The sequence below is a fragment of the Podarcis vaucheri genome, assembly GCF_965113315.1.
Source record: "Podarcis vaucheri genome assembly, chromosome: 9".
In the NCBI taxonomy this organism is placed as follows: Eukaryota; Metazoa; Chordata; class Lepidosauria; order Squamata; family Lacertidae; genus Podarcis; species Podarcis vaucheri.
Window position 1 is genome coordinate 16,319,996 of NC_138767.1, and position 13,784 is coordinate 16,333,779.

At 43.2% G+C, this 13,784-nt stretch overlaps 1 protein-coding gene across 1 annotated transcript in view; it reads right to left on the minus strand.

The window, feature by feature from the left end:
• Positions 1 to 401: 401 nt before the first annotated feature.
• The window catches only part of LOC309540117 (uncharacterized protein), a 42,017-nt gene continuing 28,634 nt past the window's right edge, over positions 402 to 13,784 (minus strand). The window contains exons 2-11 of the mRNA XM_082236808.1: positions 10,657 to 10,730; positions 9,620 to 9,649; positions 8,589 to 8,714; positions 6,389 to 6,424; positions 5,697 to 5,732; positions 4,779 to 4,817; positions 4,586 to 4,612; positions 2,789 to 2,809; positions 1,916 to 1,947; positions 402 to 1,058 (exon numbers count right to left, since the gene is read on the minus strand). Of these exons, the coding sequence (XP_082092934.1) occupies positions 1,942 to 1,947; positions 2,789 to 2,809; positions 4,586 to 4,612; positions 4,779 to 4,817; positions 5,697 to 5,732; positions 6,389 to 6,424; positions 8,589 to 8,714; positions 9,620 to 9,649; positions 10,657 to 10,716 (381 nt within the window). The 5' untranslated portion in view covers positions 10,717 to 10,730 and the 3' untranslated portion in view covers positions 402 to 1,058; positions 1,916 to 1,941. The remainder of the gene's footprint in view (positions 1,059 to 1,915; positions 1,948 to 2,788; positions 2,810 to 4,585; positions 4,613 to 4,778; positions 4,818 to 5,696; positions 5,733 to 6,388; positions 6,425 to 8,588; positions 8,715 to 9,619; positions 9,650 to 10,656; positions 10,731 to 13,784) is intronic.

The window sequence follows — 13,784 nt, forward strand, 5'->3', positions numbered from 1 at the left end:
ACAGCAGCTTAACAATGGTTTGTTTATAGCATGAAGCCCTTAGCTTATGAAGCTTGATGTGTTTTAACCAAGGCTTGGCACTATGTGAGAATGCAACACCATTCTTTAACCATAGGGGTTTTTGGGGTTGTTGTTTTTTGGCCTCAGACATTCATCAAGCTGCCAAGTCCTTTGCAGCTAGAAAACAAGCCATGGTTTGTTCCGTCACTTGTGGAATAACACTTTGTTAATTGTGGTTTATTAAGCAAACCACGGCTTACTGTTGTGTGCAAACTAGGCCAGCACTGTGGTTAGGCTTTGTCAGAAGCTACTGAATCTACATGGAAGAGAAAAACCCAAAATACTGAGGTGTGAAAAATTGTGACGTGTTGATTCTGCTCCAAACAGACCATAAACATAAATTTGATGTGTTCATTTGTATTCTTTATTCATGCAATTTTTAAAGGGAATACCCCTCCCATTTTCCAGCAAGAAACATAAAAGATATTGTGGGCTGGGTACTGTTAGTTACATCTTAGTACCGCGGGACTTAAGTTAGTCATAACTAATTTTTCCCTTTGATTGGAATGGAATTAAAACACAATTAATTGAAAGTGACCCATTTGACTGAAATCTGTTAAGCAAGATATTTCAATCACTTACTGAGGCAGAGCAGCAAACCAAAATTTATGCATTTCTATCTATGTGTTACACAATGCAGCATTCATACATTTATCATCTTTAGTGGTGGTAATGAACTTTAAACCCATAGTTAAAACCGTGGTCTTTTCTTTTAAAAATTGACAATTTCAAAATGGAACTGTCAGTGCTTACATTTACCCAATCAAACATGAACACTACTTAGATAGGAAGCTGATGCTTTTATATTGCATTAGGTGAAAACAATTCTTCACAAGAGATGACAGATGGTGTATCGTTGTCAGAAAAAGAAATTACTATTACTAATAGCTATTTAAAGCAAACAACTGCCATTCAAGATGCATACAAATGTGGCTTGAAGACTGCAGCAGGGAAGTAAAAGCAGGCATGGAGCACATCCTTCATGTTCTTGCTGTCACCTTTAGAACACAAAATCAGATTTGAAGCTGAACGAATCTCTTAAACTGGGTTTAAAAAGCATAGGCAACAACTCTTTCTCTCTTTTTTGCAAGATCCCATCAATCTACTCTGCTTCACTCTGTAGTACAGCATATACTTTGTACCTAGAAGATCCCAGATAGGGTTAGGAAAAAGACCTCGGCCTGAAAATTCTAGAGAGCCATTGCTAGTTAATGTATACAATATTGAGCTTGATGGACCAATAGTCTGATTTGATGTGTGACAGAGATTTACAAGCTTGCAGGGCTGGCCCACCCATGAGGCAAGGTGAAGCAACCGCCTCAGGCAGCAGGACCCACAGGGGCAGCAGATGTAGATCATTATTCTCTTCCTGTTCCTGATGTAGATCTTCACTCAACCCTTCTTCCCTGGCGGGGAGGGGGGTGCCTTTTTGTGGTTTTCCTCGGACATCCATAATGTCTTGGGCTGGCCCTGGTCACTTGTCTCATTGCGCTACAAATCTGCTCTCCAATTCAGCCAAAGCAAAGTCCTTGAAAATCCCATTGGTTTCTGTTTCACTGAAAGCCATGGGGCACCCAGCCCAATTTTATGCATTTTTACTTGGGGACACAATGAAACCTGCTCTCAGGTATATGGAATAGGATTGTAGCCTTAAGCATTTTTAAACATTCACTGGAATGTGTCCTGAATAAGTGAGGGAAGTTGGCACACATGACGGGATGCTGTACAGGTTTTGGCATACTAGTATTAAACATAAGCCTTGTGCCTTGGCTTGCTGACAGTTAAGCATTTCATAAAGCAGCAAAGCTATAAATGATATGAAATGGAATTTGCCAACAAAACATTTGGTACATACCGCAGGAGGGTATATCAGCTGGGATGCTATTTCTGTTGAAGAAAGTAATGTTTCATTGGTTAAAAGTTCTTATACAGAAAGTATGTAGACAGCACTTGTTCCCAATGTCTGATTCTGGTCCCTGGTAAAACTCTGTCCCAGTGTGGATGATCTTTTAAAGCTTCATCCACCACAGCCCTGGATAGTTTCTTATCCCATCATTCAGTTAAAGTTCATCAGTTCAGATGTAATGGGGAACTCTGGCTTAACACAAGCCATGAAGGAAGGAGAGTGGGGAGTACTCAGTCCTGAGGCTCATTCATAAACCATGATTTGTTCATAATACTATGTTATGTTTTTTGAGGAGATGTTGGGGGAAGCCTTTGGGAGTTCATGCATATGCTGTAGTGGTTTCTTTAGGCTTCCTCCCCTTAGGGCATAGAATCATAGGACTGAATAGCTGAAAGGGACCACAAGGGTCATCTTGCACAACCCCCAGCAATGCAGAATTTTCTTGCCCAATGAGGGGCTTGAACCCACAGCCTTGAAATTAAGAGCCTCATGCTCTACTGACAGAGCTATCCCAGCTTTCCTTCTTATCCCGTTGCTATCCCCATGGGGGGGGGGACCATTCTTTACCACTCAGAGCAAATGGCAAGTTGAGTTTTTGCTCCGATTTTGAGCTAAAGAATAGGTTTTACCTGGGAAAGGCATGGGGCAAGCATGACTGTGGATGAGGGGCATAGAAACTGAACCTTTTTGGTAGGCAGGGGCACAGTGCGGGAAGCAGGGAGGCCGTGGCCCTGGGTGCACATTTTTGAGGGGGCACAAACCAGCCCCCCGCAGACTCCAGCTGGTTGTTCTTAGTACCAATAGAAGCATAAAACTACTTACCCCCACAATAGGTGGGAAGCCCTAAAAATGTGTAAGACAGTAAGACTATTGAAAAGCATTTGACATAAATCTTGGTATCCTCCAAGAAAGGTGTGGGCAGATATCAGGCAGAAAGGAATCTGCTTTCTTTGCTACCCACTTCCCGCACCCAGAAACTGAAATCCACCAATAAGAGCATGTGCAAAAAACATTGATTCACCACCAGGTACCTTCCCTGGCACTCAAAAGGTACCCCTCCCACTTCTGAAATTACACTTGAAAGTAGTATTCCACTGTAGCCAATGGAATAGGTCGCAGTGTGCGACTGGCCATTGCATGTGGTCTGCAACAGTTTCACCAGATCTTAAATGTGTCCACGGACCCCAAGAGACTGGTGACCCCTGACTTAAGAGTTAGAGACTTCTGAACCCAGGAATTTGTTTTTAGTGCCAAACTGAACTGTGCTCTGAGCTTATAGTTCTTCCTAACCCTTTGTTCTTCCAAACTCTTTGTTACTGCCCCACCTGCCCACCTGGTTTTCTTCATTTTAGCATAGTATATATATTTGGAGGGGGTATTCTGTAAAATAATTGGATTCAGAAATCCTTGCCGATCTACTTCAAATCACTCAGATATCCGCAGTAGATCTCAACCCATTTCCTACCCATCCCTGCATGACGGCACAGTGTAAGCTGTTTATATTTTTTATATTTGCCCATCTAGGTCAGCATTGTCTGAGCATGAATTAAATTTATTTCTAGGACTAGGAAAGGTATACCGGTACACCCTAAAACTCAGTATGATTAGTTACCACCAGCTCTAGAAAACAAGCTTTCTCTCTGTTCAACTTCCCCTGACTTGCTGGATATCTTACACTCCCCAAATATACGTAAAAGTCTCATAAAAAACATAAATGTCCCCTACTCATATAGTCAATTATGAGTAAAAACAAGCTATGATCTTGGTATATTGAACTCTAGGGATCTTGCAGAATTCAATAAAAGTATTTAGCATGTATATGTGAGGGCAGGGACACAGGTGGCACTGTGGGTTAAACCACAGAGCCTAGAACTTGCTGATCAGAATGTCGGCGGTTCGAATCCCTGCGACGGGGTGAGCTCCCGTTGCTCGGTCCCTGCTCCTGCCAACCTAGCAGTTCGAAAGCACGTCCGGCGGGAAGGTAAACGGCGTTTCCGTGCGCTGTTCTGGTTCGCCAGAAGCGGCTTAGTCATGCTGGCCACATGACCTGGAAGCTGTACGCCGGCTCCCTCGGCAAATAAAGCGAGATGAGTGCCGCAACCCCAGAGTCTGTCACGACTGGACCTAAGGTCAGGGGTCCCTTTACCTTTACCTTTATGTGAGGGCAAGGAAAACTGTTTGCCAATAAATCTGAAGAACTGGAAACTTCTAGAGTGTTTTGGAATTCAAAACAGAGCACTATAAAATCTTTTGAAGATTTTGTTTGCCTTTTGGTTTTTAAATGAAACACTCTGTGTATTGTTAATTTTTATTGAGATCATAAATATGTTAAAAGTTGAGAATAATGAAATAACATGTCTTCATATTTCATATATATATTTTTTGGTTCTGACAGGTAACAACTCCACGGAAGCCACTTTTTCAAAATTCCAAATGTGCCCATGACCTCCCCCACAAACATTGAGGGCTTTCTCTCCCTGCTTCTATTGCAGGATACCTTTCATCAAGTGCAATGGCCTAAACCCACTCATATAATCAGGCAATCATTCAAAGACCTCTGAGTTTCCCCTTGGATCTCTGACTATGGAAGTATGATGCAATGAAGATCAATGAACTTACCGCCCCAGGAATTCCAGGATAAGGGATCTAGAGAGAGGCAAAAAATCAGTACACTGCATTCTTGTAACAGAGGTCAGTCACACGGTTATTTGGTGAACTTTATGGGCCAATTTCCACAGTGCAGTGTAGATATCCCCCCCCCCCGCCACTGTGCTACAATCTAGTAATAACGATGAACAGTAAATTGTCTTACCAGAAATGGGCCACCAACGCCTCCAGCTCCAGGGTTCACCTAAAGAGAAGGGACCTCATTCAATCATATAAAGCTTGGTTTCAAATGGTGGTTTTCTATATCCGGGAGCTGCCATAATGTGGTGGCAATGAGGAAACTATGAGATCATTCACTTTAGCTAAAGTATTTACAACACCGATGCAGAATTTGACGAGAAGTGTTGCTCTCTTGGTGGATTTTATTCCTTTCCCATCTCTTAAATTTCATAGATTTGGGGAGCAACCCGGAGAAAGTCAATGGCATTCCACAATGCAATCTTATCCATGTTTGCTCAGAAAGTGCTGTAACTCCCACTGAGTTCATAGGGACTTTTCCTTCCTGGTAAACAGGTATAACATTGAACTCAATGCGGCTTACTTCTGAGTAGAGAGGTTTTGAGAATTATGCTGCAAATGCACTCATTCAATGATCGAAACTAACCTTACTTGATTAGTGCTCTTTGGAATCCCCACAAAGAAGTCTGTTCTGAAATTGGTTAAGCCAGAATTGGCATTGTATATTTATTTTTCAGTTCATTTCATCAAATGCGCATGAGTTTTTGTATGGAAGTGCATACAAACTGACACCTTCCAGATGTTCTAGACTAAAACTTCCATCAGCCCCAGCCAGGAGAGTCATACAAGTTGGTTCTGATAGGAGGAAAACAGGCTGGAAAACAGCATAGACATTCAAAAATGTGAACTTTTTTTTATTAAAAAAAAAGAAGGACTGGTGAAACCATAGGAGAGATGGCAGGAGATAACAAAGGAACTACCTTGTGGATGATATTTCACTCTTGAACTCTCATTTCTTACTCAATCTGAGTGTTAACCACAGCTGCTGCTTATGAAAGTCTGAAATAGGTGGTGGTATAGAAAGCAAGCAGAATTTTGAACTTACCACGCCTGGCAGATTGGAGAGAATAGAGGGCAAACCCTAAGCGAAAACAAGGGAGATAGTTGGTTTTGATTCAATATCAATATTTAAATTAGTCACTTTTTAAAAAAGCAAAAGCGACTCAAAGTGACTCACAACGGTAAATAACACACACACATTAAAACAAAACTGAGAAAAATCTGATGGGTCACACTATCTAGGTTGCCTCCTTGTGGCAAAGCAGGTTAATTACTAACACACACTGATCAATGTTCAGAGTATTCCTTCATCTAGGTGGGCTCCCTTCCCAGGTTGACAAGCCCCATCTGCCCCTCACTTCCCTCTACTACAGGCTTCCTCAAACTCAGCCCTCCAGATGTTTTTGGCCTACAACTCCCATGACCCCTAGCTAGCAGGACCAGTAGTCAGGGATGATGGAAATTGTAGTCTCAGAACACCTGGAGGGCCGAGTTTGAGGAAGCCTGCTCTACAACATGGGCAGAAACCACCCTCATGGACTCAGTGTTGGTCTCATCTGCTCAGTCTACCAGTGCCTGTCTTTGGATGCAGGGAAAGTCCCTAACTCACCAAGGATTCAAGACCCGACGGGTCTAAAAGTCTGGTAATTTCCCACCTAGCCCTTATCCCCCCAGTCTGAATCCTTGCTTTCCCCCTCTGCGCTAGAATTCTCCCATGCATGGATATCAAGAAGTTACCTGAGCTGGATCATAGGTCACATAGATCGGGATCATCTGTAAAAGAAACAAGGCTATGAAACAAATCGCGCTAACATATTTTTGCCTTTAATTATCTTAATAAAAAATTAATTCCTTCCAGTAGCAACTTAGAGGCCAACTAAGTTTGTTATTGGTATCTGAAGAAGTGTGCATGCACACGAAAGCTCATACCAATAACAAACTTAGTTGGTCTCTAAGGTGCTACTGGAAGGAATTTTTTTTATTTTGTTTCAACTACGGCAGACCAACACGGCTACTTACATGTGACTTTAATTATCTTGTTATCCACACCCCCCTCATTAAATGTCTCTGTCCAGTTGCTAAGGCATCTTCTCAACAAAACGGTCAGCTGCATGAAATGTCATTTCCCCCCTTGTGTACAGTACACACCAGACTTTGGCGAAGAAAACCAAGGTTCTTATTGAGAACTACAGTTGTTTGAAACAATGGTGCCATCTGGTGGTATAGCAATTCTATAAGGGTTTTAGGAAGTGTTCAGCCACCCAGGAATCAGCTAAAGGAAGGGCTAGTAATTTGGGCTCTATGCATAACAGAACAGCATCAAACCAACCTCATACTAGAAATATGTATGTCAGTTCTTGGATGTTACAGCAGCATATTTTATTGCATTTTATTGTATACTGTATCACCTTGTTATTTTTAATTGAAGGTAGAATGAAAATGTGCTTAGTGTATAAATGAGTTGAATACAATGCCTAGGAAAACACAGTGTTACTAAGATCCCCTCCAGACATCCTATTTATCCTGCATTCATAATGACTTGCGCTCATGCTACTGGACTGCTCATACGAGATCTTGCTCTCAATACTGTTTGCACCCACAAAAAGTTCCAGGGCAGTCACAATGCTCCATTTCCGATTAGTGCATATCCTGCAACAGCCTGCTGAGATTCTGTAACTTTTACAGCACAAATGCTCTGGTTTATTTTTGTCTTTCTTTTGTTGTGCTATAACTCTCCACTCCACCCCACCCCATCTGCCCCGACAGCAATAACGCAGTAGTATTGGAGAAGCACTGAAGAACAAAGTACAGTGGAAGCTCAGGTTTCGAACATGATCTGTGTGGGATGCACATTCACAACCCGCAGCGTTCGCAACCGGCGTCTGCGCACGCACGGGTTGCGATTTGGCACTTCTGCACATGCGCAACCACCGAAACCCGGAAGTAACCCGTTGAGGTACTTCCGGGTTTCGGCAGTCCGCAATCCGAAAAAACGCAACCTGAAGCGGCTGTAACCCGAGGTATGACTGTAAAGCAGAATTAAGGCAGCATTAATGCACTGTTATTGTATCAAGAGCATGCTGCAGAATACACCCACAATTAGGAGTGCTGACTTGCCCCCCACATTAAGGTGGCCCAGCATCATGTGAAGTAGTAGTAGTTATTAGTAGTAGTAGTAATAATAATAATAATAATAATAATAATAATAATAATAATAATTTATTATTTATACCCCGTCCATCTGGCTGGGCTTCCCCAGCCACTCTGGGCGGCTTCCAGAAAAATATTAAAATACTGCAATACATCAAACATTAAAAGCTTCCCTAAATAGGGCTGCCTTCAGATGTCTTCTAAAACTCTGGTAGTCTGGTAATTGTTTTTCTCTTTGACATCTAGTGGGAGGGCATTCCACAGGGAGGGCACCACTTCCGAAAAGGCCCTCTGCCTGGTTCCCTGTAACTTGGCTTCTTGCAGTGAGGGAACCGCCAGAAGGCCCTCGGTGCTGGACCGCAGTGTCCAGGTAGAATGATGAGGGTGGAGATGCTCCTTCAGTCATACACATGACCTCAATATTTGGGGGGAGGGCTCAGCCCCTTGCCCACAAATATTCAGGGGGCCGAATCCCCTTCCAACCCCTATAGTTGGCGTGGCTGCCCACAACAAAGCAGTAGCCAGGAGCAGCCTTGCGCACCATCTCTTGTTGCTCCCAGGTAATATCCAAATCCAGCCTGACAATATGGCGCCCTTTAAAATGGCCTCTAGATGACGATGTAGACCACCCTCTTGCAACCTGCCATCAGTGGGCTCTTCCTGTTTGGGGAGCGAGGCATCCAGGGAGGCAGAAGCATAGCTCTTCATTTTGGTGGATGGGTTTCGTGCCATTGAAGGAATGAACTTAGTACTTGCCACAAGCATAGGCATGCTGTGCTGGTATTACCTGAGGTGGGTATGGCTGTGGTGGAATCTGAGGTGGGTATGGTTGTGCCGGAAGTGGAGGAGGAAACTGAGGAAGCAACTGAGGAGGAACCTGAGGAGGCACTTGAGGAACCATGATAGGAAGGCGCTGTGGAAACAGAGAAACAGAAGGTGGAGACAGACAACACCGCAAGTGTGGTGGAAGTGGCTTGAACACACTCTGCTGACATCCACACTTGATTCCTGTAATGCTCTCTCTGCAGGGCTACCTTTAAGAAAGCAGCTGTCAAAATGCTTATGGGATCATGTGACACCCATTCTGTTCCAATTTAATTGGTTGCGTGTGTGTTTCGAGGCTCGATGTATATTGGCCTTCTTCAACCTGTTGCTCTCCGGATGTTACAGACTGCAACTCCTATCAGTCTCAGCATGACTATATTAAAGAGCTGGTTTTGATATTTTTAACCCTGAACAGTTAAGGACCAGGTTGCTCGAAAGGCTACCTGCATCTTGGTGAACGTGAGATCAGTCATCATCAGAAGCCTATCAAAATCAAGCAGATTTTGAAAACTGATTTGCTCTGGTTGATATTTGCTTGATGGATTTATGCTTTTACACCCACCCACCCACCCACACCCCTCATACTGTTTGATGTACGAAGTTAACTAAATTTGGGGAGCGGCCTTGTGAAGGGTCTGCCCTAAAAATAGTGGAGTCAAAATTAAGGTAACAAACAAGCAAACATATTCATGCTGCTCTTAAAAAAACCCTGCCAGAAATCAAAAGCATCTTCCAGAATGTGTGCTTTTAATATTGTTTCCATGACACTAACACTCTTGCACACAGAAGGTTATTGATATAATTTTTATTTTATATACTACTTATATACCAGAAAGGCTTCTAAGTGGCATACAACTATAAAATCAATGCACAATCAAAATACACAATAACAAATCCATTGGGACATCTTACCATCCTGAATTAAAATATACAATAAAACAAACAATAAAATATTACAATTAAAACAGTTAAGAAATGCACAAGACGGTTTACCTCGTTGCTGGCACTGCCACTTGCTGACCGCTGTCAAAACATATGAAATAAAACCAGGGTTAAATTTTGTGTTTTGTGGGTTGGATTCATGCTTTATCCTCACAGGATGACATTGGGTCATCCCATCCTCTAGAACCCGAGCAAAGGTTCCACATATCCTTTATTCCCCATTTCCTCAGGTTCCTGTCACCTCCCATGTGAATTCTTCTCTCTTCCCTCATCTCACAATGCAGTTGGAGGCACAACTTGTCCTTGCCCATGGATTGGTCAATGAGAGTTTGCTGGGAGAAGGCCAGAGTCCCTAGCATGATGCCTCCAGACACCCCTTTGTCACTTGTTTTCATTTGGGCAACGCTGGCCCAGCTCGAAAATGAATTTCAGGTGTCTAGACCCCTCAGCCTTCCCTAACATGTCTCTGAGCCCAGAGACATTTCCCTGAGCAAAGGAGGAGAGGGACAGCTGGTGTAAGGAAAAGAAGATGGTGATTCAGCAGCTAGAGTCTGGTGCCTGGCATAACAGGAGGGAGGGAGGGAGGGAGGGAGGGAGGGAGGGAAGGAAGGAAGGAAGGAAGGAAGGAAGGAAGGAAGGAAGGAAGGAGATTGAGGCAACCACTTCATATGAGCCAGGACTTGTTTATATAATCAGTATACAGAGTTGGTTATTCCATGAATGCCAGTTTGGGGCATACACATCTCTGAAATGGTGAACTCAAGTGTGATAAATTGCTGTTTGTATAACATACACAAGATTGGAAGAGCCTATGAAACAGGCTTTCTCATTATATGCGCACTGGGCAAAATGCACATGTGGTGGCACGCTTGCAACTTTCTATGCAGAACTGATACCCAGAGTAGGAAATATGTCATGTGTTTAGCAGCCCAAATGGCTCTGATTATCTCTTTGACATCCCCCACCACCTTTACTTATTTTTATCTCATTGTGATTTTGTTACAGTGCGCAACAACTGTATTACGAAGAGATTCCAGCTGTAGTTGGCCTGACAGGTTTCCCCATTCCACAGGTTCAGTGCTACTTACATGGACTGGGACAGCGGCTGCTATGCTCAGAATGCAGGAAAGACAAATCAGCAGTTTCATTGTGGCAGAAGAACCTGAAGTAAGGAACAATTGATGCAGGGGTTTTTTTCCAGCTTGCTAAAGATTGGGTAGTCAGCAGAACTCTTTACAAAAATTATCCAGAGGTTATCCAAGATTGTGTGGAGATAGGGGAGGGGAGCCACATGTGCTACCCAAACATCTCACGACCCACTGGCTCCACTCCCAGTCCTTCATGTCTACTGGGTTTGGCTAGAACACAATAGGTTCCTCCAGAATGAACATCATTTACCCTTCAGAACTTCCACCCAATGAATGACGGAGCTGGCAACAACTGTGATATTGTGGGCATGGCCAGTGTGTGACCTCACTCCCCCCCATGTGTTCTTCAAGGACAATTTCTGCATAAAATTTTAAATTTTACTTGGATGTAAATCCCATTGAAATTAATTACTTATTTCTACCAAAGCAATATATTTTAGTAATGTTATGACATTCTAGCGGAAGCAGCTGTTCAGGTTACTTTTTGACTACTAGATATACATTTTGGCTCATAGCTGGAGTCTAACCTGGATGCCAGCCCTGATGAGATGTAACGAATATATGTAATTTTACCTGTAGAGTACATTTATGACACATCCAAGTAGTTTAGGCTCTCTAAATTGCACTAAAATCCTTGGGTGCATCCAGATGGGTGATTATTGTGGGATCGATGCTCCCAATGCATGGAAAGCTCTTCTTTTTGGCAGTAATCACACAGTGTTGTTGCCATCAAAATGCTACCCTGTATCTCTCCCTCCCCAATTCAGATTTTCAATTACCAAGGAAAATCCATTAAGCTGAAAACAAATAAACACATGTTGTCAACAAGCCACATGTGATGACTCAGGAACCCATTTGCAATACTAAGCCCAAAAATGGAAGCACCCCAAGTCTTACCTTTGCTTTGCTTCAAGGTTGGCTGAAGAAGAATCTAGAAGTCAACTTGTTCTCACAACTCTATGTGAGCAGCTGGTATTTATATTACTGTATAGTCATGTTCCAATGACATGGCTTTAACCATCAAAGAAAAAAAAATCACTGGTCTTCATGACTCATAATTTGTTAATGCCCAATAAGATTAGGAGTTTTGGTTTTGTGTCACTGGTTTACCTGCAGAAATCCCTGGGCTATCTTTTCATTGTGATAAGAAGCGATTGTCAGAGGACGTGCCCCTAAGTATGTACTAATGCAGCAGTCTGGCTGATGACAAGGTCACTACCTCAATATCATTGGGGAAATAAGACAGTATCTCCACTGCATTGAGTACCACAATGGCAGAAATTCCTAGGGTGTGCATCTGCTCTGGACAACCTGTACAGTGGCAACCTGTTTCAAAGAGTTGTGGACCTTGTTTGAAGCAAAGCAATCTCCTCCAACTTTGGGCTGCTTCCGAAACTTCAGATCCATTCCTCAGAATTGGACACAGAATGAGACTGCGTGCAGCTTCTTGAGCTCCTAATTATTAAGCTAAAATCCATGTACCTGGGAGTAAGTGAATTTAAAAACAGTGAATTTTATTTTTGACTCTACATTCACAGGATTGCACTGATAGGGATGGTTCCATAAAGATGACTGCCCCAGTCTGGGCTGATATGGTTGGATCTATATGCGATGGCCTTTGCTTATGACCACTATTGCAGGTGTTTTTTGTTCAAGACCACACGTTAGCCACTGGACTAAACAAATGCTATTCATTTATAAATTATGCCCAGGTGATCCCATTCATATCTTTACAAAACTTAGGGAAGTTGACACTTACCCAACTCCTATTATTAAAGAAAGAAAGAAAACCTTATTACCATCTCATAGTCAAGATCCACCCCATCCAAAATCCTCTGTTCTTACATTGCTTGCCTATTTTGAAACCTTACTCTCCCCTCCAACCAACCAAAGGCTTACCCAATGCCTAACCTCACAAAAGTTGTGGCGATTGCTACTAGGTAGGCGAAAACCAGTCAGTCAGTAATCTTCTCCGGTTTAAAATATCTGAAGACAACACCCCAAAGTGAAACATCGGGAACACCACTCACAACAGATAATTATCTTCTTAGTTCAGGCTTCCATATCCCTCTGAGTAGATTTGCCACTGTGTCATCCAAATTGCTATAAAATTGGCAGGAAAGACAAATAATGTGTTTGGCAGTAGTGGGGAGAGAGAGAGAGAGAAGGCCTGCTAGGATTTCAACCACTCTTCCCCCAACCTAGTGCGCGCCAGATGTTTGGCGTACATCTTCCTTGACTGTTGACCATGCTGGCTGGGGCCAATTGGAGACGTGGTCCAAAACTTCAGAAGGACATCAGGTTACCAACACCAGAGTCAGTGTCAGGTGCTCCCAGGTACAGACCCAAGAATCTTTGGTCCCATGAGCAGCTCCCAAACTCTCACCACTGCTACACCGAACATCATCCTAGCAGGAAGGAAGGCTCTGGACTAGCTTTGTCCACCGAGGCTAGCCATCATTGGGTCATATTAGATAGGAAGGGGTTTAATATGCTTATTGTTTGGGCTAGGAATTTGCCTTGGTAACAAAGTCTGCCTGGTCCTAGAACATTTCTGTGCTACTCTTGACTGACTCCCATGCCTGGCCCATCATCTGGGACTTCTGTCTCATGGCTCACCTCTAAAATTTGCCTTTGAAAGTAAAATGATGGAGAAGCATTTCATCCAACACTTCACAGATGAAAACAGGAACACACGTTACATCCAGTGAAGAACACAAGAACAACCCAGTTAGATTAGGTCTGTCTGATCCAACCATCTGTTGTGTGCCAAGCCACCAGAGCCACAAAGTTCCCAGGAGAACAATAAAACATACTGACAGAGTATTTTGGTTTGTGGGTTCAAATAGGCCACAACTTGATTGGTTACAGATGTGAGAGGTTTGGCTTAGGCATTGGGGTGAAGCCAGGCTATATGTTGACTCCTGGCAGGGAGCCCACGAAAGGGTAAACTACCAATAGGGGGTGACCTATGACTTACCCTGAGGGGTCCCCGTAAGGGCTGTGACACGGCCCTAAGCCCACATCCAGGCTTCAGATAGTAGTCACACCCCAGATCCCTTTAACAG